The sequence below is a fragment of the Garra rufa genome, chromosome 5 (genome assembly GCF_049309525.1).
Source record: "Garra rufa chromosome 5, GarRuf1.0, whole genome shotgun sequence".
NCBI lineage: Eukaryota > Metazoa > Chordata > Actinopteri > Cypriniformes > Cyprinidae > Garra > Garra rufa.
In genome coordinates, this window is record NC_133365.1 from 42,534,417 (window position 1) to 42,560,486 (window position 26,070).

General features: G+C 34.6%; 1 protein-coding gene across 2 annotated transcripts; it reads left to right on the forward strand.

Annotated features, from left to right (window-relative positions):
* Nucleotides 1–518: 518 nt before the first annotated feature.
* Nucleotides 519–24,001, forward strand: LOC141335137 (sodium- and chloride-dependent GABA transporter 1). Of its 2 annotated transcripts, none has more exons than XM_073840497.1 (13): nucleotides 519–1,128; nucleotides 3,544–3,678; nucleotides 8,889–9,099; nucleotides 10,308–10,440; nucleotides 11,006–11,140; nucleotides 12,285–12,388; nucleotides 12,624–12,748; nucleotides 15,442–15,554; nucleotides 16,903–17,043; nucleotides 19,743–19,842; nucleotides 19,981–20,081; nucleotides 20,483–20,653; nucleotides 20,749–24,001. In XM_073840497.1, the coding sequence occupies exons 1-13, from the start codon at nucleotides 855–857 to the stop codon at nucleotides 20,839–20,841; spliced, it is 1,836 nt and encodes a 611-aa protein (XP_073696598.1). In that variant the 5' UTR covers nucleotides 519–854; the 3' UTR covers nucleotides 20,842–24,001. The 2 variants fall into 2 exon arrangements, with proteins under 2 accessions (XP_073696598.1, XP_073696599.1); XM_073840498.1 differs by lacking the exon at nucleotides 519–1,128 and adding an exon at nucleotides 4,733–4,832 and having other exon boundaries at nucleotides 3,542–3,678.
* The last annotated feature ends 2,069 nt before the right edge of the window (nucleotides 24,002–26,070 follow it).

A 26,070-nucleotide genomic window follows, 5' to 3' on the forward strand; every position in this document is an offset into this window, starting at 1 on the left:
TGCAGTTGTGGGTGTGTTTACTTTTTTAAAATCCCGCCTTTCCCCTATCATTTGCATGGCACCGGCCTTCCTTTCATTTCTGCAAACTCATGATGAATCGGCAATACAATCCTATAAGTGCATTTACTCGATACCCGAAAGTAGAGTACGTGTAAACTTAAACCTTTAAGTAGCTGAATTTCAATTAAATTACTGACATGCTGTTCCACAATACGATCTAAATCCTCAAGTTCCAAAGTCCAGTGTAGTCAAACATCCCTTATCAGCACCAATCAAACGATCAAAAAGGTGTAAAACATTTTAGCATTACCAGTACATAATGTTTCAAGTCGGTACCACAGGCTACGGTATATTAATTCTGCATGATGCAAACTAACCTCTACACGTGCACGCGCGTTATTTGACTCGATTTTAAATTCACACGTGAGCAATGAGCATTGTATACAGAGCGGCGCGCTTTCACAGCAGACTCACGTCAAAGGGCGGAGCTGAAGAAAGGCCAGTATCGTGACAGCTATGTAACATAGGAAGCTGTAGTTGAGTGGGGCTGGTCTTAGAAATTGTGTAACTTTGCTATATAAGCAGTTAACTTGTGCCTGTTATGTATTTGGAACAGTTACAATGCGGCATCTGGTTGGATAGGATGGATTTTTTTGTAATACATTCGGCATTATTCATTAATCTTAGTGACGTTTAGTATTGCAATATCGGCAAATTACAACAGTCTCAAGCTGATTCGTTTAAATAAACTGTCGCATCCTTCTATATAACCGCTATATGTATTTTATTCCATTATATCTGTCTGTTGTTGTTAAGAGATCCTACGCTTCATTTAGTTGTACACGTTTGCGATTATGGGAGTCGGAGCGGATAATAAAACTGAGAGCACATTTAACGTTAGTAAGTTTACATTGCAACAGGATGGAGAGGAAAAAGAGGAGGTAGAGCTCGCCAAGATGACACCCGGCAATGCTGAAGCCATGAGCCTGGAAAAGGCTGATCACCAGTCAGCGGAGCCAAGAGAAACGTGGGGTCGGCGTCTGGAGTTCGTGCTCGCCTCCATCGGTTATGCGGTGGGTCTGGGAAACGTGTGGCGCTTTCCGTACCTGTGCTACAGGAGTGGAGGAGGTGAGTGACGAGACATGAATCACCACGGAGAAGCTCTGATGCAGTGTTTATATATTCATCTTTTTTACTACCCCAAACAATTCCTGCTAACCATAATAGTTTTCATCAGAATATTAATACTTTACAGTACATTAGCCATAGCTACGTGAATTTTGAGTGTCCGAAAATGTCTTACATAAATCCAAATGTATCTAGAAGGGAAAAAAGCCATTTTTCTGTAATATCAATGTTTTTAGAAAGACATATCTGCCAAATAAGTCAGTGTGGTCAACCAACATCGACACGCAGGAAGCCATTTTGTAGTCATGTGACTATAATCATAACACCAAGAGGACCCCTTTTTTCTCAATGTCATTAACAAAAAATAAACGTGTATCACACAACACTGGCATTTTTATGAATGTTGTTCAGAACAAATAGAGTAAAGCTAAGAACATTTATTGATGGGCATGAGTTAAACTTTTTTTTTATTTAATGATTGTTTTCACATGACAGTTATTTAATTATTTTTACTTCGGGGTTTACAACCTTTTTAGAGTGTTACAATTTGTAGAAAATTGTATAAATTATTTTTCATATTTCATTTTGTTTATTTTATTTCTATTTACACTAACAGTCAAAAGATTTGTAATGTTATTTGTAAAAATGTTAAAGCCTCTTCTGCTCTCCAAGCCTGCATTTATTTGACCCAAAGTACAGTGAAAACAGTGCAATTCTGAAATATTTTTTACCATTTAAAATAACTGTTTTCTATTTGAGTATATCTTGAAATCTAATTTATTCCTGTGATTTCAAAGCTGAATTCTTAGCATCATTACTCCTTCAGAAATCATTCTAATATTCTGATTTGCTGCTCAAAAAAAGTATTATTATTATTATTATTATTATTATGTTGAAAACAGCTGAGTAGAATTTTTTTCAGGTTTGTTTGATGAATAGAAAATTCAGAAGAACAGCATTTATCTGAAATTGAAATCTTTTGTAAGATTATAAATGTAATTTTTGATCATTTTAAAGCATCTTTGCCAAAAAAAAAACTTTCCAAATAAAAATTATACTGGCACCAAGCTTTTGAATGGTATAGTGTATCATGTTAACAAAAGCTTTTTATTTCAGATAAATGCTGATCTTTGGATCTTTCTGTTTATCAAAGAAAAAAAATACTCAACTGTTTTAAATATTAATGATAATAATAATAAATGTTTCTTAAACAGCAAATCAGCATATTAGAATATTTCTGAAGGATCATGTGACACTGAAGACTGGAGTAATGATGCTGAAAATTTAGCTTTGATCACAGGAATAAATTCTGTTTTTAAATATATTCAAATAGAAAGCAGTTATTTTAAATAGTAAAATATATTTCACAATATTACTGCTTTTGCTGGCTTTGGATTAATTAAATGCAGGCTTGGTGAGCAGAAGAGACCAGAAGATGGTGTAATATCATGTATTTAAAGCTCAGGTTGCAGCAGTTGTGTAACTATAAGATGTAACAATAGTAACTCCAGGAGTTTGTGCCATTGGATATGTCTCTTGTTTTCTCACGCCCCACTTTGTTTTCATGGATGCACTGTGTTGGTTCTGCATATTTTTATGTTGTTCTTTTGACTGTTTTTCCATTGTTAATTATTGACTTAAAACATATGAGTTAGAACATTAGGGGTTGTTGTTTCCATGAATATTTATCAACCATAAAAATTCCTTACTGGGTTGGCAAAATGCCATATACAGTACAGATTAAAAGAAATTTTGAAAAGAAATACTTAAATGCATGCCAAAATCATTGAAATTGTTCAAAAAGTTTGAAGAGTAATCTATGACACTCAATTACTGTAAACAGAGATCTGTAAAAGGATAAACATGTTTTATAGGACAGTTGTCACAAAGTTCGCAGCAGATAATCCTGCCTCCCATTGCTGTATGTTTGTGTTGCTTCATGTAGCTTGACTTTGTTGAGTGTATATACATATTGTACATAAGAATGTTTGCTTTCCGCACCTTTGTTTTCATACAGTGAAACCATTCACAACCCAAGATGTTTTTTTAGTCTTCAGAAAAAAGTTTATTAGTCAGAGGGAATAGATTTGTGGCAAGACCTCTTATCTATGTAGAGCATGTGAATAAATCATCTTGCTCACTTGAAAGACACTTCCTCTTTTCATTGTAAATTTGCATTAATATGAGTTGCAAGAAAATAGTTTTAACCTCACTGAATGACTTTGCAAAAAAGACAAATTGCAGGGTAGAAAATTGAATTACTATTCTGTTGATGTATCCTTGTCAAATGTATGAAAACAAAAATACATTTGCAGGCATTGCAACACTATTTTTATGAAAAACAATGTCAGTTTTATTGAGAAAAAAATTATTATCTTGTTGTCTCATGGAATGTTTTCCAATCTGCTGTTCCAGGTGCTTTCTTGATTCCCTACTTGATCATGTTGTTTCTCTGCGGTATCCCACTGCTGTTCATGGAGTTCGCTGTTGGCCAGTACACCCGGCTGGGGCCGGTCCACGCTGTGGCTAAAATATGTCCCCTCTTCAAAGGTGAGTGGTCCATGTGCCCCAATCTCCTGTGTTCAATTCTACCATCCAAACATAGTCCAAAAAATGTGCAGTGTTTTTTTATGCATAAGTTGTGAGACGTTTCGGTATATCATTCACACAAATGGCCTCCTGTTCAACTCTTAACACTGTTCAGATCTGTTCAGTGACATCAAGGAATATGTTTTAGAAATAAATGATTTAAGATATATTTTTATATATTCCTTGTAAAGTCTTTGGATTTCTTTGCTTGGATTTTATGTTGGTTAGTGTATCAAAAAAGATGAGGATTGCCTCTTTGCATACATAGTTATTAAACAGTGTTATAGCAGCATACTTATTTTATGAAATGCTAAAAGGTATTTATTTTTAAGCATTGCAACTCTTTAAATCTACATTATCATTTTGCTGGACTATGTTTAGTGAATGATTTCATCTATTTGCTTTGTTGTGGCAGTTCAAGCATGGATACTGACTGTAAAGCTTATCTTTTTCCCTTTATGTTGGATTTTTCCCTTTTAAAATGCTTGGACCTGCAACTATATTACGCTTGATGATCTAGTGATGGCTGATCTCTAGTGTGTTTTACCTTATTATGAGTTTTCTGTATCTGAATCAACCTCTTCATATTTGAATCCCTATGTTCCTATGTTAATGATTTTACAGAGTAATAATCACTTTAAGTGAAAAATCTTTATTGCTGATAACTACTCAGAAGAACTATTTTTAATTCAATGAGTCAAATCAAACCTAAGGTGAGAGACAATTTCATCTGGAATATTTGGAAATAATTATATTTTAGGGGTTATATTTTAAGGGTTGTATTGTGATTTATGTTACCCAAAAAAAACTATTAAATAATAATAAAAGTTTTGGAATACTGTCATTTTTTTATGTAAATTTAGGGCAACATATTTGTATCCAAAATGAGTGTCAGCATTAAGAAGTTCAGCCATCACTATTCGTCATTTGGGTTTTTTCCCTTTTTTTTTTTTTTTTTTTTTTTTTTAAGTTTGACGTTCTTTCACCTGCTAACTAAGGACTTCTTTCCTCAAAGACAGAGATAGTCTACCCGGTCAAATCTTTTGGGTCCGTCCCTTGATATAGCGCTCATTTCAGCCGATTACGGCTCCTTGCTAACAGAGGGACTGGAGCAGGTAGTTCTTTCTGTATATTCTTTTGACTGAAATGTACTTTTGTGTCACATTCTGTGATGTTCTGACAATTAACCAAAAAAGTGAGTAATGGGCTGTTCAGTGGCTCTCCTTTGTAATAAATCTCCTCCTTTTACTTCTGCATTATCTATCTTGGTAGGGTAGCCTCACATCTAAGTAACCTTTCTGTCTCTGGGGTAATTATTTTCATAATGCGTTAGTCTTTCACAAGGTGTTGACATTAGGGTTGCATGGCTTAACAAGGTGCCATGGTTAAAATGGCACAGCTTAACTCAATATAAGACTACATTAAGACTGTGATCAAGTTTTATGGAAGCTGCGTAAAACATTAGAATGATTTATTTGTGCACTTAACAGAAAAGAAAGAAAGAGTGCATGCATTTATTTTTAGTCAACACTAATGTGATTCTCAGAATGTGGAACTGCTGGTAGAATTGCATGTGGTACGTTAGAGGTTATAAATTCTATGGGTTCTTTTCTGCATAAGCAAACAGACCAAAAATACAGTTTTGATAAACGTGTGTGGCAGACAGCTACAATGCCTTTCTCTCTGCCTAATACCATCTGGTTGCAGAAACAAAATTCTAATAATTCTTACATTTTTACATACATTTTTATTTAATGCAACTTAATATCCCTCAATGCAAATCAGATTTTTCTCTGCAAAGATGGCCTTTAAACCACATTTGCATAACCACTGTGGCTGAAATTAAGCCAACATGTATAGATGCAAATCCAAAGAATTGTTTGGGGCCCAGCTGTTCTCCATAAGAAATAATGATAATATAGAAAATACAGTTGAGTTCAAAAGTTTTCTTACACCTTGCAGAATCTATAAAATGTTAATTATTTTACCAAAATAAGAGGGATCATACAAAATACATGTTTTTTTTTACACTTAATACTGTTGTTACTTGAATGACCCACAGCTGTTTATTTTTGTTTGTTTGTTTAGTGATAGTTGTTAATGAGCCCCTTGTTTGTCCTGAAAGTCCTTTGTCCTGCTGTTTTCCCCACAAATTCTTTTGTTTTTCAGCATTTTTGTGTATTTGAACCCCTTCCAACAATGATTGTATGATTCTGAGATCCATCTTTTCCCACTGAGGGACTCATATGCAACTATTACAGAAGGTTCAAATGCTCACTGATGCTTCAGAAGGAAAAACAATACATTAAGAGCCAGGGGTCCAAACTTTTGAACAGAATGTTGTGAAACGAAAAATTTTTCTTATTTTGCCTAAATATCATATTTTTTTCATTTAGTATTGCCCTTCAGAAGCTACAGAAAATACTTGCATGTTTCCCAGAAGAAAAAATCATTTAAAGTTACCCTGATCTACAAATTCGAAAAGTTTTCACCCCAAGGCTCTTTGTTTCCTTCTAGAGCATTTTTTGCCTCAACTGTATATATTAAATATTTATATGCCAAGTAGTCTTTCATCTTTTATTAGGATTAAGGCCATTTTAGGTTTGAATTAGTTCTCAAACAAACATAATTAGTAATGTATACAAACTTTTTGATGACTTTACCAGATCTGTTTATAAAATAAAATTCAGAGCAACACAAAGTTTGCAATAATTTTATGTGCAGTGGATGGTAACCATGGTCATGCAAAAACAAAACAGTTTAGATTGACCGTTGATTCTGGATTTCCAGTAGACCGTCCAATGATCCCATAATGCCTCTGGTCTATAGTTTTGCTGAAGCAGTGGACTCATTTAGGCTTAAGTTCAGGAGACCAAAATGCACTGAGGGAATCTGGATGACCTTAGAGGGCACCATGGAACGTGCCAACAACAACATTCCCGTTTTTAGAGCGTTCTACTATGCAGGCCTGAAACAACTAATGAACATTCCACTTAGACGGTGGGAAAGGGAAACAAAATATGCCAAGATCCACAGAGAATAATGATAGCTAATCTATGGATTTAAAGTGGGCATCAGAATAGCTAATATAACAGGAACCCTGATGACTGCGCGGGTCTTTGAGAAATGTATTTTTGTTTGTCATATGCGACTTTTAATTTTTAAACATCTTCCTGATGTTCATATTCCGTTACTAAATCAAATTCCGTTTCACTCTAGGCTTCTGTGAGATTTCAACCCTGATTACTGTATGGCAGTAATGAATCAAAATCACTGGAAGCAATGCCGTTGTGATTATATCAGAATGTCAGTGATGTGCCAACACAAAATAAGTGTATTAAGTTCAATCCCTGACCATTAAATCCTTTTGTATAGAAGGCATATCTGTGGGTTGCTAAGAGTCCTGTTCCTTATTTCTCAGGGTGTGATACTTTAAATTACTGAGAAACAGAACTACTGTTCTGTTAAAGGGAGTACATCCACTTTGTGATAGCTAACCAAAGGCGGATATCAACAGGTTGCGTGACATCCTCTCATTCAACATGGCAACAGATTTGTGCAATAATTCTGTGCCAACAGCATAAAATTAATTTGACTTGTTCAATCTTGACACTTGCTGTTTTAATGCATTTGCAATATTGTTGGTTGTTTCACACAGAACTGACAGAATGATACATGAAAAAAATTTAATTAGTAACATAATCCATTACATTACACATTTTAGGTAATGTAATCTGATTACTTTTTGATTACTTTTAGATTATTCTTGACCAAACTTGTTTATTACATTGATTTAAATAGGATAATCTTGTACCATACTGATACAAAAAGAGTAAGAAGATATTTTCCATTCATTTTTATTTTTTTTTATTAAAATAAATAATTTAAAAATGAGTTTGGGAATGTCTGCATTACATGTAAATAAAAAATAACATGGATTTGTGCATTTTAATGTGTTTAAAATACAAAAGCCTTCCAAAGACATAAATATCCCACTAAATGATAATTCAAATAAAAATATTGTATACATCAGTAGTTGTTGCAGTGTTGAAATGTAAAAAAAAAACACTTTTGAAAACTAAAATGATTTTTGTAAATTCACTGGTCAAATGCTGTGTGGCCTCCCAATTCTCTGTGTAATAATAGCTAGCTGACTAGTGAAATGTCTTTGAGTGAATGTCCACAAAACTTGAAGACTTTCCGAATGTATATAAGCAGTAGGCTATTTTCAGAAAGGAAATGAGGAATTAGAGAGAATTAATAAATTATGAATAATTTAATAATATTGTGTGAATAATATGTCATCATGTAATCCATAAAAATGTAACTGTAATCTGAAAAGTATTTTTACATTTAATTAAAGGTACTTAAAAATCTGCATTTACTTTTTGACCAGTTTGGTACTGTTTTAGGTTACCAATTGATATCCACTGTAAACTATGAAGCAACAACAGTTAAGACCCACTGGTATTAGCTACAAATAAATGGTAAAAAGCTATTTGAACCTTGAGTTTTTAAAAGTTGAGGATTATAAGACTACATGTTCCAACAACACACTTAATTCCCACATTATCAATCCAATCACATGTAAGTAGGGTAAAATAATTTTTTAGCTCTTCAAAATTGTTTGCCTGAGATCTTTTCAAATTTAGTCTTGCGCATCTTTAACATTTTCAATCTAAGGTTTAGCATAACATTGAACAGCCTTACTGGAATCATTCACGCAGTCCTCAATAAAAAAAAAAAAGCTTTCTGATTTAAATCTTCTAGAACTTCTTGTATTAGCTCTGGTTGTTCTGGCCAACCACCAAACATATTCATTAAAAAAGGATAGCAGAAGAATCATGAGAAACTGAGGAAAATATTTTTTTTTCTTAGCAAGTGTTTTGAAATGTTTTCAGATAGAGCCCTCCTAATATAACTTGACCTGAAACATCTGTCTTGAAGATTTGCTTTGTTCTTTTGGAACTTGTATGATAAACAAAAATGTACTTCTGGAGGTCATCGGTTTTATTCTTTATCTTCTAAAACAAAAACTAAACATTTCAGAGCCTCTGAAGAGCCCTAGGTGCCGTTCCAATGTGAGTCTGTTCAGCAGTGAAAGACTTGGACAAGGTGACAGGACATGGTGGCATCTTCTGGTATCTCACTCTTTCTTCATCTGTCCTCAGGTGTGGGGCTTGCCACAGTGGTGATTTCTTATGTTCTCTGCACCTACTACAATGTGCTCATGACCTGGGCTCTATACTACCTGCTTCACTCGTTCAGCCCCTCACTGCCATGGCAGTTCTGCAACAACACTTGGAATGCAGTTGGCAACTGTTCCACTGGATTTCCTGGCAATGCCACGCATCTGCAATCAGCCAGTCAACAGTTCTTTGAGTGAGTAACAGATTTAATTTGTTTACTGTCTTTAATGTTCATGCTACATTTAGTGGAAATGTTTGACTTTTTGAATTTCCTGTAATCAATGTAAATGGAACATTTGGGAAAAGTTATTGGAAAAAGTGCTGTCACATTGTGTGTAGTGCTGGTAAACGTCCTGTAAAGTTAAAAACATTAATGCAGCTCTAAAGGGATAGTTCACCCAAAAATGAAAATTTGATGTTTATCTGCTTACCCTGCGGGCATCCAAAATATAGGTGACTTTGTTTCTTCAGTAGAACACAAACAAAGATTTTTTTTAACTTAAACTGTTGCAGTCAGTCAGTCATATAATGGCAGTCAATGGGATGCATGGCGTTGAGAGTCAAAAACACACACCGACAAAACCAAATTAAACCCTCTTGACGATACATTGAGGTCCTAACACACAAAACAATCGGCCTGTGCAAGAAACTGAACAGTATTTATATAATTTTTTATCTCTGATCCACCACAAAGTCCAACTGTCCTGAGCATGTTCACAACACATGACAAAGAGCTAGCAACCATAACCTCAGTCGATCAGTCTCAAAAGTTGGGAGTCAGTCAAAAGTCAACACTCTCGTGTGAGTTCGCGCAAGCAATGCAATCTTTTAGTTTTTAATCAGTTGCAACAATCAGGATAAGCACAAGTAATTACCATTTTGAGTAGCCACAATACTATGCCAGAGCGCATTGACGCGTCACGCGCCAGCTGTTGTGAACACGCTCAGGGACAGTTGGACATTGTAAAAAAAATATATATATATATAAGTACTGTTCAGTTTCCTGGACAGACCGATTGTTTTGTGTGTTAAGACCTCAGTGTATCATTACGAGCTGCAGGGTTTAATTTGGTTTTGTCTGTGTATGTTTTTTGACTCTCAAAGCCATGGATCCCATTGACTGCCATTATATGACTGACAGACGGTTTGAATTAAAAGTCTTAATAAACAAAGTCACCTACATTATGGATGCGCTGGGGGTAAGCAGATAAACATCAAATTTTCATTTTTCATTGTAACAATATAATTTTATTCATATATATATACATTATTTATTTAATTTATTTATAGTTCATTCATTTAATCAAGACAATCCTACGCCAGAGTCCTCAGACTGATATTGATTTGCTCTGTTGTGTGATTTGTGCTTTGTAAAATTATGTTTCTATTTTTTTCCCCCAGTCGTAAGGTGCTAGAAATGACCACAGGGATTGAGCATGCTGGAGGGGTTCGTTGGGAACTCTTTGGCCTTCTAGTCCTGGCATGGGCCATTGTTTATTTCTGTATCTTTAAAGGAGTCAAATCCACCGGAAAGGTTAAGTTCAAAGCTCACATCTAAACAGATTGAAACTGCTTTAATAATCTAAATGAAACATTTTTTTTATTGGACACAATAGCAAATTTAAACTACAAATGGACAGTTAAATATGTTTCTTTATAAAAGTATAAACAATGTGTCTTACTTTATATTAGGTGGCCTTAATAACGGTGTACTTATGTTTAAATACAGTGCATTTATTGTGTACATACCTGTTTTTACATTGTACTTACATTTAACAAAATATAACTTCTGTAATTACATTTACAATTTCACTGTTGACGCATCCGGAAAACCTACCCATAACATCAAACCTGTCCCCAACCTTACCTTTATCCCACCTCAAGAGCAGCAAAAGTGTTTTGAAATACAGTATGAACACAAGAAGCACATTGTACTCATTTTTGATGCAAGTACATAGTAGGACACCTAATATAAAGTGGAACCAAATAATTTGTATGTGTGAATACAGTAAGGCTTAGTATGTTAACTGTAAAAGTAACCATATGTAACAGATTTGTTTAGGTGAATAAAACCTCAATATATTTGCCTCTGTCCATAGGTTGTGTACTTTACTGCCACGTTCCCCTATTTCATACTGTTTGCATTACTGATCAATAATGTCCAGTTGCCTGGAGCAAAAGATGGTATCCTCTTCTTCCTCATGCCAAACTGGAGTAAACTCTTGGAAGTCCAGGTGAGATCATATGTGAATAAATATACGTGAAGTCATGTTGTGTTAAAAGCAAACTAGAAGTTGTTTACATCCTACCACATCATTACTGTAGGAACACTGCTAAACAACATTACTGTGGGAATTGTGGTGGTTTACCATTTGACGTGTAATTAGCACTTGGTGAAGATAATCAACAGTTTTGGTTTGAAAATAACTTTTAACACTGGAAAATCTTTGAAAACACCCATGCTTCATGTAAAAACTGGAGCATTGAATAAAGGCAGGTTTTATTTCTCATGACACAAATTTCCTCCATTTCTATTTGTGTTGCTTGAATAAATGTTTATACAAATTACCAAACCCAATAACTGCATGTTACTTTTTTATATAAAAAGGTTAACTACACACTCTAAAAAATGCTGGGTGAAATATAACCAAACTCAGCGACTAGGTTGTTTTGACCCAAAAGTTGGGTTAAATGTTTAATCTAAAAACTACAATACAATTTAACCATAAAACTACCCAGAAGGTTAGTCAAAACATCCCAATTGCTGGGTTTGTCCATATTTTACCCAGTATTTTTTAGAGTGTAGATATGTTGTGATTAAATTGGTATTACAATTTTAGATTAATTGACAGTCCTAGTAATTCCATATGTGACCCTTGACCACAAAACCAGTCATAAGGGTCATTTTTTAAATGTATGGTTTGTTAGGATAGGACAATATTTGGACGACTACAACTATTTGAAAATCTGGAATCTGAGGGTGCAAGAAAATCGAAATATTGAGAAAGCCGCCTTTTAATTTGTCCAAATGAAGTTCTTAGCAATGCATATTACTAAGTTATGATATATTTACAGTACAAAAATGTACAAATATCTTCATGGAACATGATCTTTACTTAATATCCTAATGATTTTTGGTATAAAATTGATCATTTTTACCCATACAATGTATTTTTGGCTATTGCTACAAATATACCCGTGCTACTTAAGACTGGTTTTGTGGTCCACAAATGGTTTTGTGGTATAATAAAGCAAATATGAAATATGATTCCTGTTAATGTTTTATTAATACTTAAAACTTTAGATATCTGTATATGTTAATAATATATGATCAGAGGACAAAACTAAAACTCTGTCTTTGTTACTCTAATGTCGTAGGTGTGGGTCAATGCTGCTGCTCAAGTCTTCAACTCTATCGGCATCTCCTTTGGCTCTATGATATCTATGGCCAGTTACAACAAGTTCAACAACAACATCCTCAGGTAAGTGATAAAGCAATGATGATGATTGACTTTGTTGCAATATGGAACTCTTGCATTATTATTGACATTTTATTTTCTTATTTTAATATTGTAAGGTTGCTTTGATACAACATGTATTGTGTAAAAAGTGCTGTATAAATAATCTTGACTTGACTTAATAATACAGGTAAGGGGAGTGGTTAACTTCCAGGAAAACATGATTCATTCTCCTTATCACACTTTATCTCTTTTACAGAGACACATTTATCGTCTCACTGGCTAATTCAGCCACTAGTATTGTGGCCGGGTTTGTTATTTTCTCTGCCATTGGGTACATGGCCCACATTCACAACCTGCCTGTTGATGACATTGCCACAGATGGTAAGTTCGTTATCTGTTTCACTGTAATATCAGCTTCTGCAGCTGTGAATCTGGTCCTCCCCTGACCTTGTGTGTTTCAAGGTTTGTTCACAAGCAGGAAATACACAGAATTACTTAGGCTGGTTGAACCACTTTTACTGTCAGGTGTCACTACAGACAAGAATCACAATTTAGTTTTAAGGACTGGAGGATCACAAAGAATCTCAGTTACATTTTTTCATGCATTTTTTGCTGTTGTGCTTTTGTGATCATTAGGAAATCACATGCACTGGGTGATCACATTTACATCCAAATGTTAATTAATATACACAGAACAGGACACTGGGAATGTATGGGCATTGATATAAATATGCACAAAACAAGCCTAAAGAATGTCAATATCAAAGCCAAGCTAATGAAATAAGAATGCAGTGGGAAAATTCCAGCTTCAGAAGTTGAGATGAAACAGGATAAGAAATGAAAAGTTCTCTTTCTGTACCACTGGAGTGAGGATAAGTGTGAGAGGAGGTTAAGGCTGGATAGGATTTTGCCAGTGAAGAATAAATGGGACTATTCATGGAAAAAAAAAAAAATCAGGAAGAAACGGATGAAGGTAGGAGTAGAGCAGAGTCAAAACAAAAAAACAATGATAAAAGCATGTCCTTGAGATGAAGCGCTCTCAAGAGAACTTATCAGCAGTTTACAATATCAAAATATTTTGGTGTTCATATTACAGCACCGTTTAGTAAAACATTTTGTCTTCCATTTCCACCAGTTTAACACTTTAAGATCTCAATTACCTCAACAGAGAACACAGATGCTGTTTCCCATGTGAAATATGTAGCTGTTTTATATCATATTTTATATGATTTATTTAGTTTGATTAGGCACTTTCCTCCCTTGCGTCCTCAGAGGAAACACTCCAGCCTTAACTATGGTCACCTTATCAGCAAGATTTCACCCTGTCATTCTTCATCTCTCACAACAGCAGGGTGAAGGTTTTCTTCTGAGAAATGCATTTACAGTTGTGTTGGTCAGCAGGTTTGCTGAGTATTTCTCATCATAGCAAATCATTTAAAGCTTTGTCACCTGCATTCCTTCATTCTCTGCTCTCTCTCCTTAGGAGAGTCCCTTAAAGAATTAGTTCACTTCGAGAACAACAATTTACAGATAATGTACTCACCCCCTTGTCATCCAAGATGTTCATGTCTTTCTTTCTTCAGTCATAAAGAAATTGTTTTTGAGGAAAACATTTCAGGATTTCTTTCCATTTAATGGATATGTATGGTGCCCCCAAGTTTGTACTTCCAAAATGCAGATTAAACGCAGTTTTAAATGGTTCCAAAAAGATCCCAGTCGAGAAAGAAGGGTCTCCTCTAGCGAAACGATCAGTTATTTTCTAAACAAATTGACAATTTATATACTTTTTAACCTCAAATGCCAAGCGTAGTCTGTGTAATCCAGGTCAATACAGTTAGGGTATGTCGAAAAATTCCCATCTCGTTTTCGTCTTCATCTTCAAAATCGTCCTACAATGTAGGGATGGTTCGATACGTGTATCGGTACCGTTCGGTTCTCGGACAAATTCCAAATGGAAGTGATCATCCCTATCACCTTTGTGGGGGGACTTAGGGCACGTGCATGTCATAATGTAGTCGTTTGCAGTGCACTTGGCGAAGGGAGCGATGTAATTTCCTCATTATTATCTTCAGCTGGGATGTTTACGTGACAACACAGCATGGCCTCTGTCAGCAGATGTCGCTGTTTTAATGTCATTAATGTCTTTTTATTGTTAGCATAACTAAGCGAAATCTGCTTAGTGCTGACAGACACGGGTGTGTTCGACAGCTTGACAGCTGATGGTTCCCTGTCAGCACTAAGCAGATTCGCTTAGTCCCCCCACAAAGGTGATAGGGATGATCACTTCCATTTGGAATTTGTCCGAGAACCGAACGGTACCGATACACGTATTGAACCATCCCTACTACAATGCCATTTTACCTTTTTTTTGTAAAGGGCGTTTGATCTTCTTTGTATGTTCGCTTTGTAAACACTGGGTTAGTACTTCTGCAGTGATGTAGGATGATTTTGAAGTTGGAGAAGAAAACAAGATGGGAGTTTTTCGACATACCCTAGCTGTCTTGACCCAGATCACACAGACTATGCATGCACATCGCAGAGACGAGACAAGACGAGCATTTGAGGTTAAATAGTATATAAATTGTCAATTTGTTTTGAAAATAACCGATCATTTCACTAGATAAGACCCTTCTTCCTTGGCTGGGATCATTTAGAGCCCTTTGAAGCTGCATTTAAACTGCATTTTGGAAGTTCAAACTATGTTTTCCTAAAAAAAACTATTTCTTTACGACTGAAAAAAGAAAGATATGAACATCTTGGATGACAAGGGATTTTTGTCTTAGTCTTTGTCTTAGTCTTATTTTTTTTTTTTGGTTTTGAGTAATACAGAAATCTATAATCTGTATTTTTTTTCCTACACTGATTTGGGTGGAGAAGTGCAGAATATAAATTGTTAAGCAGAGCAGAGAGCACTACTTACTGTGATCTGAGAACAATTATATTATCTAAAAATGTGAAAGATTTGGTTCTCCTTGTTTGCTAAGACCTGTAATTAGTTGTTCATGTTGGCAACTGGTGTCATCTTTCTCTTTATCAGTGAGAGTGATATTGTGTATGTGCGTGTTTTCTTGCAGGGCCTGGTCTGGTGTTTGTGGTGTATCCTGAAGTCTTCTCCACTATGCCAATCTCTCAACTCTGGGCTCCTCTGTTTTTCATCATGTTACTCTGCCTTGGATTGGACAGTCAGGTAGAATAACCCTCAAAACACAATTTCAATCTCTAGTAAGCTTCCTTTCTGTCTAATACCTACATAAATAAAACATTCACTTGGGATATGCTCTTGTTTTCTCTGTCAACATGCACTAAACTGATGTCTTTTAAAGGAGTCATGAACTGAGAAACCAAAATTACCTTGATATTTTGACATAAGAGATCATTGTACATTGTAAACATCCTGTAAGTTTCAGAACTCAAAACTTTCTTCTTCTCAAAACTTTTTTCAAAACGTTCCACTCTATGATGTAATTGTGTAACTAAACATCGCCTCCACAGAAAATGATCAACGCCTGCTTCCACAGCACTGCCTTTTTAGCCCCACCCACCGATTCACGCATTTAGTGTAAATAAGAGCGGCGAACGCAGGTCTACGCAGAAACCAAGCGATAAAGATGGCTCTGAATACAAGTAGCCGCTGTGCAGTGTCAAATTGTGGAAAAACAGCCTTCTGATCTCAGCATTAGGAAAGAGTGGTGTTGATCATTTAATATGTACTGAGTATTGATGTGTGTTTGACCTAAATCGCATCAGCGTCCATTTATGAATGACGTAGGCTGTCAAACATACACAACTATTAGCCAATCTTAGCAGTGGGCATTCACTTCTGAGTTTAAAATCTGTCATGCCTATTTAAACTTCTAAATTATATTTTTTGATGTAAAAACTGTACAAAATTATGATAAAAAAGAAGTGCATGACCCCTTTAAATTTTTTCAACATCGTATGTATGTAAATATATTTATAATCAAATTATTTTTTGCATTCAGTCCACCTTTTTGGATCAGTATTACTGTGCATTGTGCAATTTTCATCTGTGCAAAATATAAACAATGTTGCCTCTGTAAAGTTTGGTAGGCCACAGATGGCAGATTTGTTCATTTTCTATTCTTTCATCTGTATTGTTTATTTCTGCAGCTGTAACCCCAGTCCTCCCATGTTCTCAAAGTTTGTTGACAAGCAGAAATTCATGAAAATTCATGCAGGAAATTCAATGAATCTCTTGGACTAAAAAATGATTATATTTATCATCTGCTCTTATTGCTGTGTTTCCGAACAGCCAAAAATCATAACTTTTAAGGACAAAGATCACATAGGATTCTTATATTATCTTTGAGCTGTGAAAATGAGAAAAACAAATGAGCTTTTGAAAAACAAAGGACAGTTGGAAAATCTGTTTAGATGGAACGGGATGATATGTGATAATGTCCTTGTTCTTCTTTGGTGATCAGAACGAGGGAAGTGCTTAGCTCATCAGGGTTTTCAGCAGAGCTATACACATATGTTGACCTGTTTGATATGTTTATATGTACACTCTGCAGTTTGCCATGGTGGAAGTGGCTGTAACGTTCATCATGGATGGTTTTGGTAAGAAAGCCTTGCAAGTTTTTAAGAGGAAGGAGCTGATTGTTCTGATGGTGTGCAGCGTTGGCTTTCTGCTGGGGATTCCTCACATTACCAGGGTAAATATGATCTAGTTTCACTTCATAAACAAGTATTGTGTTTTTATAGTTGAGATTTTGTTATACTTGGAACAGCTGGATTTTATACAACTGTTCCTGGAATTGTTGACACTTTACACTTGAAACTTGATTTTGGTTTAATTTAAGGATGTTGTATGTAAGTATTTCTCAGGGTTTTTTCTAGGGATGTCCCGATCAGGTTTTTTTTGCCCTCGAGTCCGAGTCATTTGATTTTGAGTATCTGCCGATACCGAGTCCCGATGCGATACTTCTATAATAGAGTCAAGAGGTCTAACTCTGTGCCACCGCAGAACTATAGATGTGTTAAAAAAATAATGAGAATATATATACCAGAGGTTGCATTAGACTGTTACATTGCCTGTGACGGACAGGGTCGTAAAAATTCTGTCATAATTCCTTATCACCCGTCATTTTAATTTTCATATTTTAATTATAACAGATTTAATTGCATTTATTTTATTGTTCACGTTTTAATTTTTTATATGTTGAAGAGAACAGATGAGACTGCTTAACTTTTCATGTTCAACACCATACCCCGCAGTGACATCGATTTTAATATATTCTCATTTTAATTCATCTTATTTATTTATTTATTTTTTTCTTGTGTGTCTTAATTTTTCTGATATGAAAATGAAATCAAATGAAAGCATAAACATATTTATTTTTAATCAAATGAAAAATAAACCCTTTTAATTTTTGGCAAACAGGTTTAAATCAATACATGGAAGAAAAATTATATTCAGTTTAAAACGTTTAAATAATAAACAGGCCGTCCCCCTAAGATAATGGTAGGGGAAACGCTGATATATATCCGTGGGATGCACTTTTTTCCAGGGGTTTCAGAAAAGCGTAATCGATACTGCGTCACCAGGCAGGCGTGGCCTATTTGAGAATTTGCATAGGTCACTGGTCATGCGCAGTTTGGGAAAAGCCATTTGCTTCAGATACCTCCACGATCGCAAGGGTTTCGTGCCCTTCATATTTATATTCATATACAGCATCATGAAATACCTTTTCACGATCGTAGGGGTTTCGTGCCCTTCATATTTATATTCATATACAGCATCATGAAATACCTGTCCACGATCAGAGAGAGGGCAGCGGTTTCGTGCCAGATACCCTTCATGTTGTAAACCATGATTAATTTTCGTAAATAGACGCTACACGAATTACATTTCTATAACGGCTGTTTATTTGTTTTCGAAAATCGTTTAAATGTAAGATTTTAAAACATAAAAATAACCTGTATGACTGTGTTGTCCTTCATTATCCATCAGTGCTGATCCTAGGTTTTGAAATGCCAGCACAAAAAAACTGATTTACTGCGCATGATCGGTGACCTCTCTTAATAATTTTTTTTTTAGAAAGGGGCGTTTTCCCAACGCCCCCAGAAACGCCCATTTTAAGTCGTGGTAATGAAACCCCTGGAATTTAGTGAATGCCATATATCCGAGTCCTGATCGGGAGGTAACGTCCGATTCCGATCGAGTCTGAAACCACGTGATCGGGCCCGATTTCCGATCACGTGATCGGATCGGGACATCCCTAGTTTTTTCTTTCTTTCTTTTTTTTTCTTACTATATTTATAATATTTTTAATTTGTTTATTTATAAGCTCTAAAATTGTTTAATTCAAAGAGTAAAATACAATCTATTTACACAACCAGTCAAAAGTTTTTGAACAGATTTTCTTATGTTTTTTGAAGAATTCTCTTCTGCTCACCAAGCCTGCATTTATTTGATCCAAAATACAGTAAATGTAGTAATATTGTGAAATATTTTTACTATTTAAAATAACTGCTTTCAATTTGAATATATTTTAAAATGTTATTTATTCCTGTGATCAAAGCTAAATTTTCAGCATCATTACTCCAGTCTTTAGTGTCACATGATCCTTCAGAAGTCATTCTAATATGTTGATTTACTGTTCAAGAAACATTTATTATAATTATTATTATTATTATTAGAATAATTTTAAACTTTTTTCCTGGATTCTTTGATGAATAGAAAGATCTAAAGATCAGCGTTTATCTGAAATAAAAGGCTTTTGTAACATCATACACTTTTTCGACATGATGATAATAATAATAAATGTTTTGAAGCAGCAAAAACAGAACATTATAATAAGTTGTGAAGGATCATGTGACTGGAGTAATGATGCTAAGAATTCTGTTTTAAAATCACAGGAATAAATGACATTTTAAAAAGTTAAAATATTTATAAACTTTACTGCTTTTGCTGTACTTTGGATCAAATAAACGCAGGCTTGGTAAAAAAAATCTTAATGTTCAAAATCTTTTGACTGGAAGTGTACAGTATGTTTAAATAAAACCATTTTTTCACAAAATGAACAGAAGGAAAGTATTTAAATGATAAAATAATAATAAAAAAAAATGATCTGATATTTTTTTTTTTTTTTTTTTGGAAACTTAAAGGCTAAATTAAAACAATCAAGCACCATTTCAAATGTATCTGATGTATAAACAGCAAAACCTGAGCCTCATTTTAATGGTACTGAAATAATATTGTGTGTGTGTGTGTGTGTGTGTGTGTGTGTGTGTGTGTGTGTGTGTGTGTGTGTGTGTGTGTGTGTGTGTGTGTGTGTGTGTGTGTGTGTGTGTGTGTGTGTGTGTGTGTGTGTGTGTGTGTGTGTGTGTGTGTGTGTGTGTGTGTGTGCAGGGTGGGATGTATGTGTTTCAGCTGATGGATCACTACACAGCTGTGGTGTCTCTTATGTTTCTGGCCTTCTTCGAGGTGCTCGCCATCACTCTCATATTTGGTGAATTTCACTTCCTTCAGTCTGCACTTCAACATCATAGGAACTTAAATCAGATGTAGCCATTGTACCTCTGCTCCTATTGAAATATGACAGTTAATGCTTTTATCTCACCTCTCTCTTGCTCTTTCACACACGCAGGAGTGAGACGGCTCAGTATAATGGTGGAGCATATGCTGGGAAAGAAACCAAACCTCTACTTCCGTGTCTGCTGGCAGTTCCTTTCACCCATGCTTGTGCTGGTAAACAAAAGAAAAACGTATTTTGGGATTCTCTATATCTCACAACTATTTAAATCTGTGCTCAGGAATAAATAGCTTCAAAGTTCAGATGATTTCAAAATAGTCACTTTTTCCCCTTTTTCCATTAAGTAGCAGCAAACTAAAATAAAATCAATGACAAAACTCACTTTTTGTCAGATTGTATTGCGCACACATTCTTATACATAAGATCCAGGCATCCGAAATGCCCTTGCCTTGCCTTAAATTCACCATTTAAGGACATTAAAAAGTCTATTAGTGATAGATGTTTATAAAGTAGAGCCTGGTGTGTGTCTGTTCAAGTGCAGGTCTGAAATGTCAGATGGGGTGTAATGCTTTACTTTGAATTCATAACATTCTGTTTACTGTCTCTCTCTCTGCAGGGTATTCTGATCTCCAGTATTGTTCAGTATACTCCAGCTCGGTACGGTAAGTCCTACACATACCCACTCTGGGCAGAGGTGGTGGGCTGGTTCATCTCTCTCTTCTCCATCATCTGGATTCCCTTGGGGGCTCTACATGAGCTTTGGACCACAGAAGGGTCTCTGCTGCATGTATGTACAGTGCACAAACACCCACTATATCAATATTTGTTTTGTTTCTTCATGTCAAAATGAACCCGTTGCCTCTTGTTTTATCTTTGTTGCAGAGGTTGAAAAAGTCCCTAATCCCAACTGTAGATCTGGAGTGTGTTTCAGAGAAACCATCCTCCGAGTCCAATGCGCTGTTTACTGCTGCTTAGACACCTGCGTGTGTTCTTAGTGTGTTTACTCATTAGAAGTAGCTTTGCTTAAACTGTAACAAGTATCATTCTGTGTTTTTATTTTGGTATTTATATTCAGTTTTTTGTATTTGAGATTAATGCTGAACAGGACAAACACCAAAAGGTTCTAGAATTACAATGTGGCATTAATAATGATGAAAATCTGTTTTTTATATCTATTTATTTGATTATTTGACAGTTTTTATTATGTACAAAAAAAGAAAACAATGTCAGAAATAAGAGATATTATTAATATTTTTCTTCAAGTAAAGAAATGTAAAATATGACTGTCAAGTGAGAGAAATAGTTGGTTTTCTCCGTTATTTAAACTTTAAAATAATTAAGTATTGAGCTTGAGCTTTAAGGCAATACACAGTTGAGGTCAGAAGTTTACATACACCTTGAATAATTTGCTAAATATTAATTATTTTACCAAAATAAGAGAGATACAAAATGCATGTTATTTTTTATTTATTACTAACCTGAATAAGACATTGACATATGTGACCCTGGACCACAAAACCAGTCTTAAGTCGCTGGGGTATATTTGTAGCAATAGCCAAAAATACATTGCATGGGTCAAAATTTTTGATTTTTCTTTTATGCCAAAAATCAAGAAATTAAGTAAAGTTCATGTTCCATGAAGATTTTTTGTAAAATTCCAACTGTAAACATATCAAAATGTAATTTTTGATTTGTAATATGCATTGTTAAGAACCTAATTTGGACAACTTTAAAGGTGATTTTCTCAATCTTTTGGATTTTTTTGCATCCTCAGATTTCTGATTTCAAATAGATGTATCTCAGCCAAATATTGTCCTATCCTAACAAACCATACATCAATAGAAAGCTTATTTATTGAGCTTTCATATGATGTATAAATCTCAGTTTTGTCAAATTTAACCTTATGACTGGTTTTGTGGTCCAGGGTCACATATGTGACCCTGGACCACAAAACCAGTCTTAAGTCGCTGGGGTATATTTGTAGCAATAGCCAAAAATACATTGTATGGGTCAAAATTATTGATTTTTCTTTCATGTCAAAAATCATTAGGAAATTCATCAGATCATGTTCCATGAAGATTTTTTGTAAAATTCCTACTGTAAACCTATCAAAATGTAATTTTTGATTAGTAATATGCATTGCTAAGAACTTAATTTGGACAACTTTAAAGGTGATTTTCTCAGTATTTTGATTTTTTTGCACCCTCAGATTCCAGATTTTCAAATAGATGTATCTCGGCCAAATATTGTCCTATCCTTACAAACCATATATCAATAGAAAGCTTATTTATTGAGCTTTCATATGATGTATATATCTCAGTTTTGTAGAATTTAACCTTATGACTGGTTTTGTGGTCCAGGGTCACATATAGTTCACAAGAGAAAATAAATTTAGAAAAACAACCCTGTTCAAAAGTTTACATACACTTGATTCTTAATACTGTGTTTTTACGTGAATGATCCACAGCTGTGTGTTTTTTTGTTTAGTGATAGTTGTTCATGAGTCCCTTGTTTGTCCTGAACAATTAAACATTCCACTGTTCTTCTGAGAAATCCTTCAGGTCCCATAAATTGGTTTTTCAGCATTTTTGTGTATTTGAACCCTTTCCAACAATGACTGTATGATTTTGAGATCCATCTTTTCACACTGAGGACAACTGAGGGACTCATATGCAACTATTACAGATGGATCAAATGCTCACTGATGCTTCAGAAGAAAACACGATGCACTGAAGATCAGGGTAAATTTATCTTATTCTGTCTTCTGGGAAACATGTGAGTATCTTCTGTAGCTTTTGTAGGGCAGTACCCAATAAAAAAAAAAAAGATACTTAGGCAAAATAAAAAAAACGTACACATCCTCGTTCCGTCATGAACAACAACAAACAACACACAGCTGTGGATCATTCAGGTAACAGCACAGTATTAAGAATCAAGTGTATGTAACCTTTTGAACAGGGTCATATTTATAAATTCAAATGTTATTTTCTTATGTGGATTATATGTAAATGTCTTTTTTATGTGAAATATCTTATTCAGGTCAGTACGAAATAAAAAAATACCATGCATTTTGTATGAACCCTCTTGGTTTGGTAAAATAATTAACATTTTGTAAATTCTGTAAGGTGTATGTAAACTATTGACCTCAACTGTACCTTTTGATACACTGATCTTAAAGACTAATGACACCTTAAAAACTTTAGAATTTTAGAGATGAAATACTTGACTTTACAAAATATATTTGCAAAAATTGATGCCACTGTACTGACAAATGCCTCTATGTCAGGGTTTCCATGAACTTCCACGAATGTTCTCAAATGTAAGCGTCAATTTGTTATTGGTACAACATTCACTCTCTGGCTTTAGCACATTCTGATTCTATAGATCATAGAAAAAGAAATACAGAGAGCTGCTTTCGGATGCCTTTGTGTTCACAGAGGACCAAGGCTACATCAGTTGAACTCCATATATACAGCTACCTATGATTCATGCAGGTTTTGCCTCTACTACATTATGTAACTTGAATTGTGGCACATGTAAAACACTTTGCCCAAGTTTATGGGAAAACAAGAAGGATAAAGGTTGTGAGTAAAAATGTGTGTCCTTGTTAGTAAGCGCTTTCTAATGTCACCTGTAAGGCCTATGCATTCTGATATAGAAAGAGATTCTACTAAAATTCATGTTTACTATTTTTCTTTTAATATTTACTATGTTACTACTTTCAAATTAGAGTCAGAAGAAGAAATGTGTTGTAGTTGTTTTTAAAAAAGAGGCCTTTATATTATATCAAAATTCATATTTAGAAATAAAATTGTTTTAAATGCAGGATATTACAAGTAATAATAAACTAATTATAAATGGTAGTATTTCTAGTAGTATAGTACTGATCATTTCAATGTATATTAAAATATAAATATTTTTTGACCTTTGTTAAGCATGCATATCGTTGCGTGTCATTTTTTTTTGTTATCTCAGAATGCATACCTATTTTTTTAATGATAGCCTACTGCAGAAGGATAATCATTCAGTTTTTTTTTTTTTTATTGTTTGTCATTAGACTGTCTATGAAGATGAAACATGTTTTATATATTTCAAATGTTACTTTTATGTCATGACTGGCAGTTTTATATGCAAGTGTCTTACCAAAATAAAAGTTTTTGTGTTTGTCATCAGATCGGTTTTGCTCGTGTATTGTGCCGTTCCGTTTTATGACGTGTAGTTTTGACGTTTCACCACAAGATGTCATCGCAGCACAATAACTAGTGATGTCAAAGCCATTTGTCACAAACATGTTTATAGGCAGTAACTTTATATAATTTCCAGTTATATAATATTGTAATGTATTATTTAAATATTCATTTGTAATTATTTTTTTCTAAATATTTATATAACCCTTTTTATTTACATTACCATTCAAAAGTTTTTGAACAATAAGATTTTTAATGTTTTTTTAAAGTCTGCATATATTTGATCCAAAGTACAGCAAATACAGTAAAATTGTGATTTTTTTTACTATTTAAAATAACTCCTTTATATATATATATATATATATATATATATATATATATATATATATATATATATATATATATTTAAAAAAATTATTCCTGTGATCAAAACTAAATTGTCAGCATCATTACTCTAGTCTTCAGTGTCACATGATCCTTCAGAAATTGTTGTAATATGCTGATTTGCTGTTGAAGAAACATTTATAATTTAGAAATTATAGAAATGAATACCTTTATTTAGCAAGGATGCTTTAAAAAGATCAAAAGTTATTTTAAAGACATTTATGTTACAAAAGATTTCTGTTTCAGATAAATGATGTTCATCTGACCATTTTATTCATCAAAAAAACTTGAAAAAACTCAGCTGTTTTCAACATAATAATAATAATAATAATAATAATAATAATAATGTTTTTTGTTTGTTTGTTTGTTTTTTATGTGCAGCAAATCAGAATATTAGAATGATTTCTGGAGGATCATATGACTGGAGTAATGATGCTAAAAATTCAGCTTTGAAATCAAATAAAATACATTTTAAAATATATTTAAATAGTAAACAGTTATTTTAAATAGTCAAAATATTTCAAAATTTTACTGTTTTTGCTGTACTTTGGATCAAATAAATGCAGGCTTGGTGAGCAGAAGAGACTTCTTTAAAAAGCATTTGACTGGTAATGTATATTTATTAAGCACTTGTTTAATTTCCATTCTTATCTTGTTAAATTAAAATAGAAATATCAAATTCTAATGTACCAGAACCATCTTCAATACTAGCCTTAAAAGTACAGATAAATGCAACAGATTTAAATGTGCATTTATTGTGTCACATTGCAAAGCCTGACAGAGTTGTACAAGTTGAAAATGACTTCTGCTGATTTCTTCCTCTATAGATCTATTGCATTTCCTGTCTCTGTGCCCTGTGTAACTGTAAAAATGGAAGCACTAATAGAAGTCAGACGAGACTGAGGTTCGGTTGGCAGATCAATACCCTCACTCAATGCAAAAGCAGGCTGGATGCCACCACAGCGGCTCATTTATAGCCAGCAGCAGATCAATACACTGCAGCCTGTGACAGAGCAGTGCCTCAGTGGGAGAGATGTGCTACACCGCTGTTAGCGCCACTGAAATAGCACAGTGTGTGCAGGCAGAGGGCAGGGACATTTGTTTCTGTGTGTGGTAGCATTTTAGGGACTGGAAAGGCACATGAATGCATCTGTATAACAGAGAGAATGTGGGGCTTTGGATCTGTGTAGCGTTGGGAATTGATATCTTTGTGACCTGACAGGGCCGGATGCAATGAGAGAAGAGCTGTGCGAGAAGCGCAGGTCTTTGGAGAGATACCCAAGGGCTTGGCCAACCTTTCGATCACCTCTGGCTGACCCCTAGCTGACCTGTGGGATACCTTTGCAAATAAAGCCCAGCCAAATCCGCCTTCTCTTTCTCTTCCCTGGCGTGGGAGAGCGCAGGTGCACTAGATCACACTCCATGTCGCTGGAGGGGAGGGTTCACATCCAGTCAAAGAGGAAATCAGGCATAAAGGGAAATGAAGACACATGTCCCTCTTTTTCCCTTCACACACATATGCAGTTCAGATGGAAAACAAAGACATTTAAGCATGACATTTTGCATTGGTTTTCCATAATTGTAAATATTGGCTTCACGAATAGTGTATGTACTTACTTCCACAGTTGTCCAG

Excerpts from the sequence above, each read along its gene's own strand:
- LOC141335137 (XM_073840497.1), top strand. The coding sequence starts at position 855 with ATGGGAGTCGGAGCGGATAATAAAACTGAGAGCACATTTAACGTTAGT. Across the intron at positions 3,679-8,888 it reads AATATGTCCCCTCTTCAAAG|GTGTGGGGCTTGCCACAGTG; the intron begins GTGAGTGGTCCA and ends ATCTGTCCTCAG. Across the intron at positions 12,749-15,441 it reads TGATGACATTGCCACAGATG|GGCCTGGTCTGGTGTTTGTG; the intron begins GTAAGTTCGTTA and ends GTTTTCTTGCAG.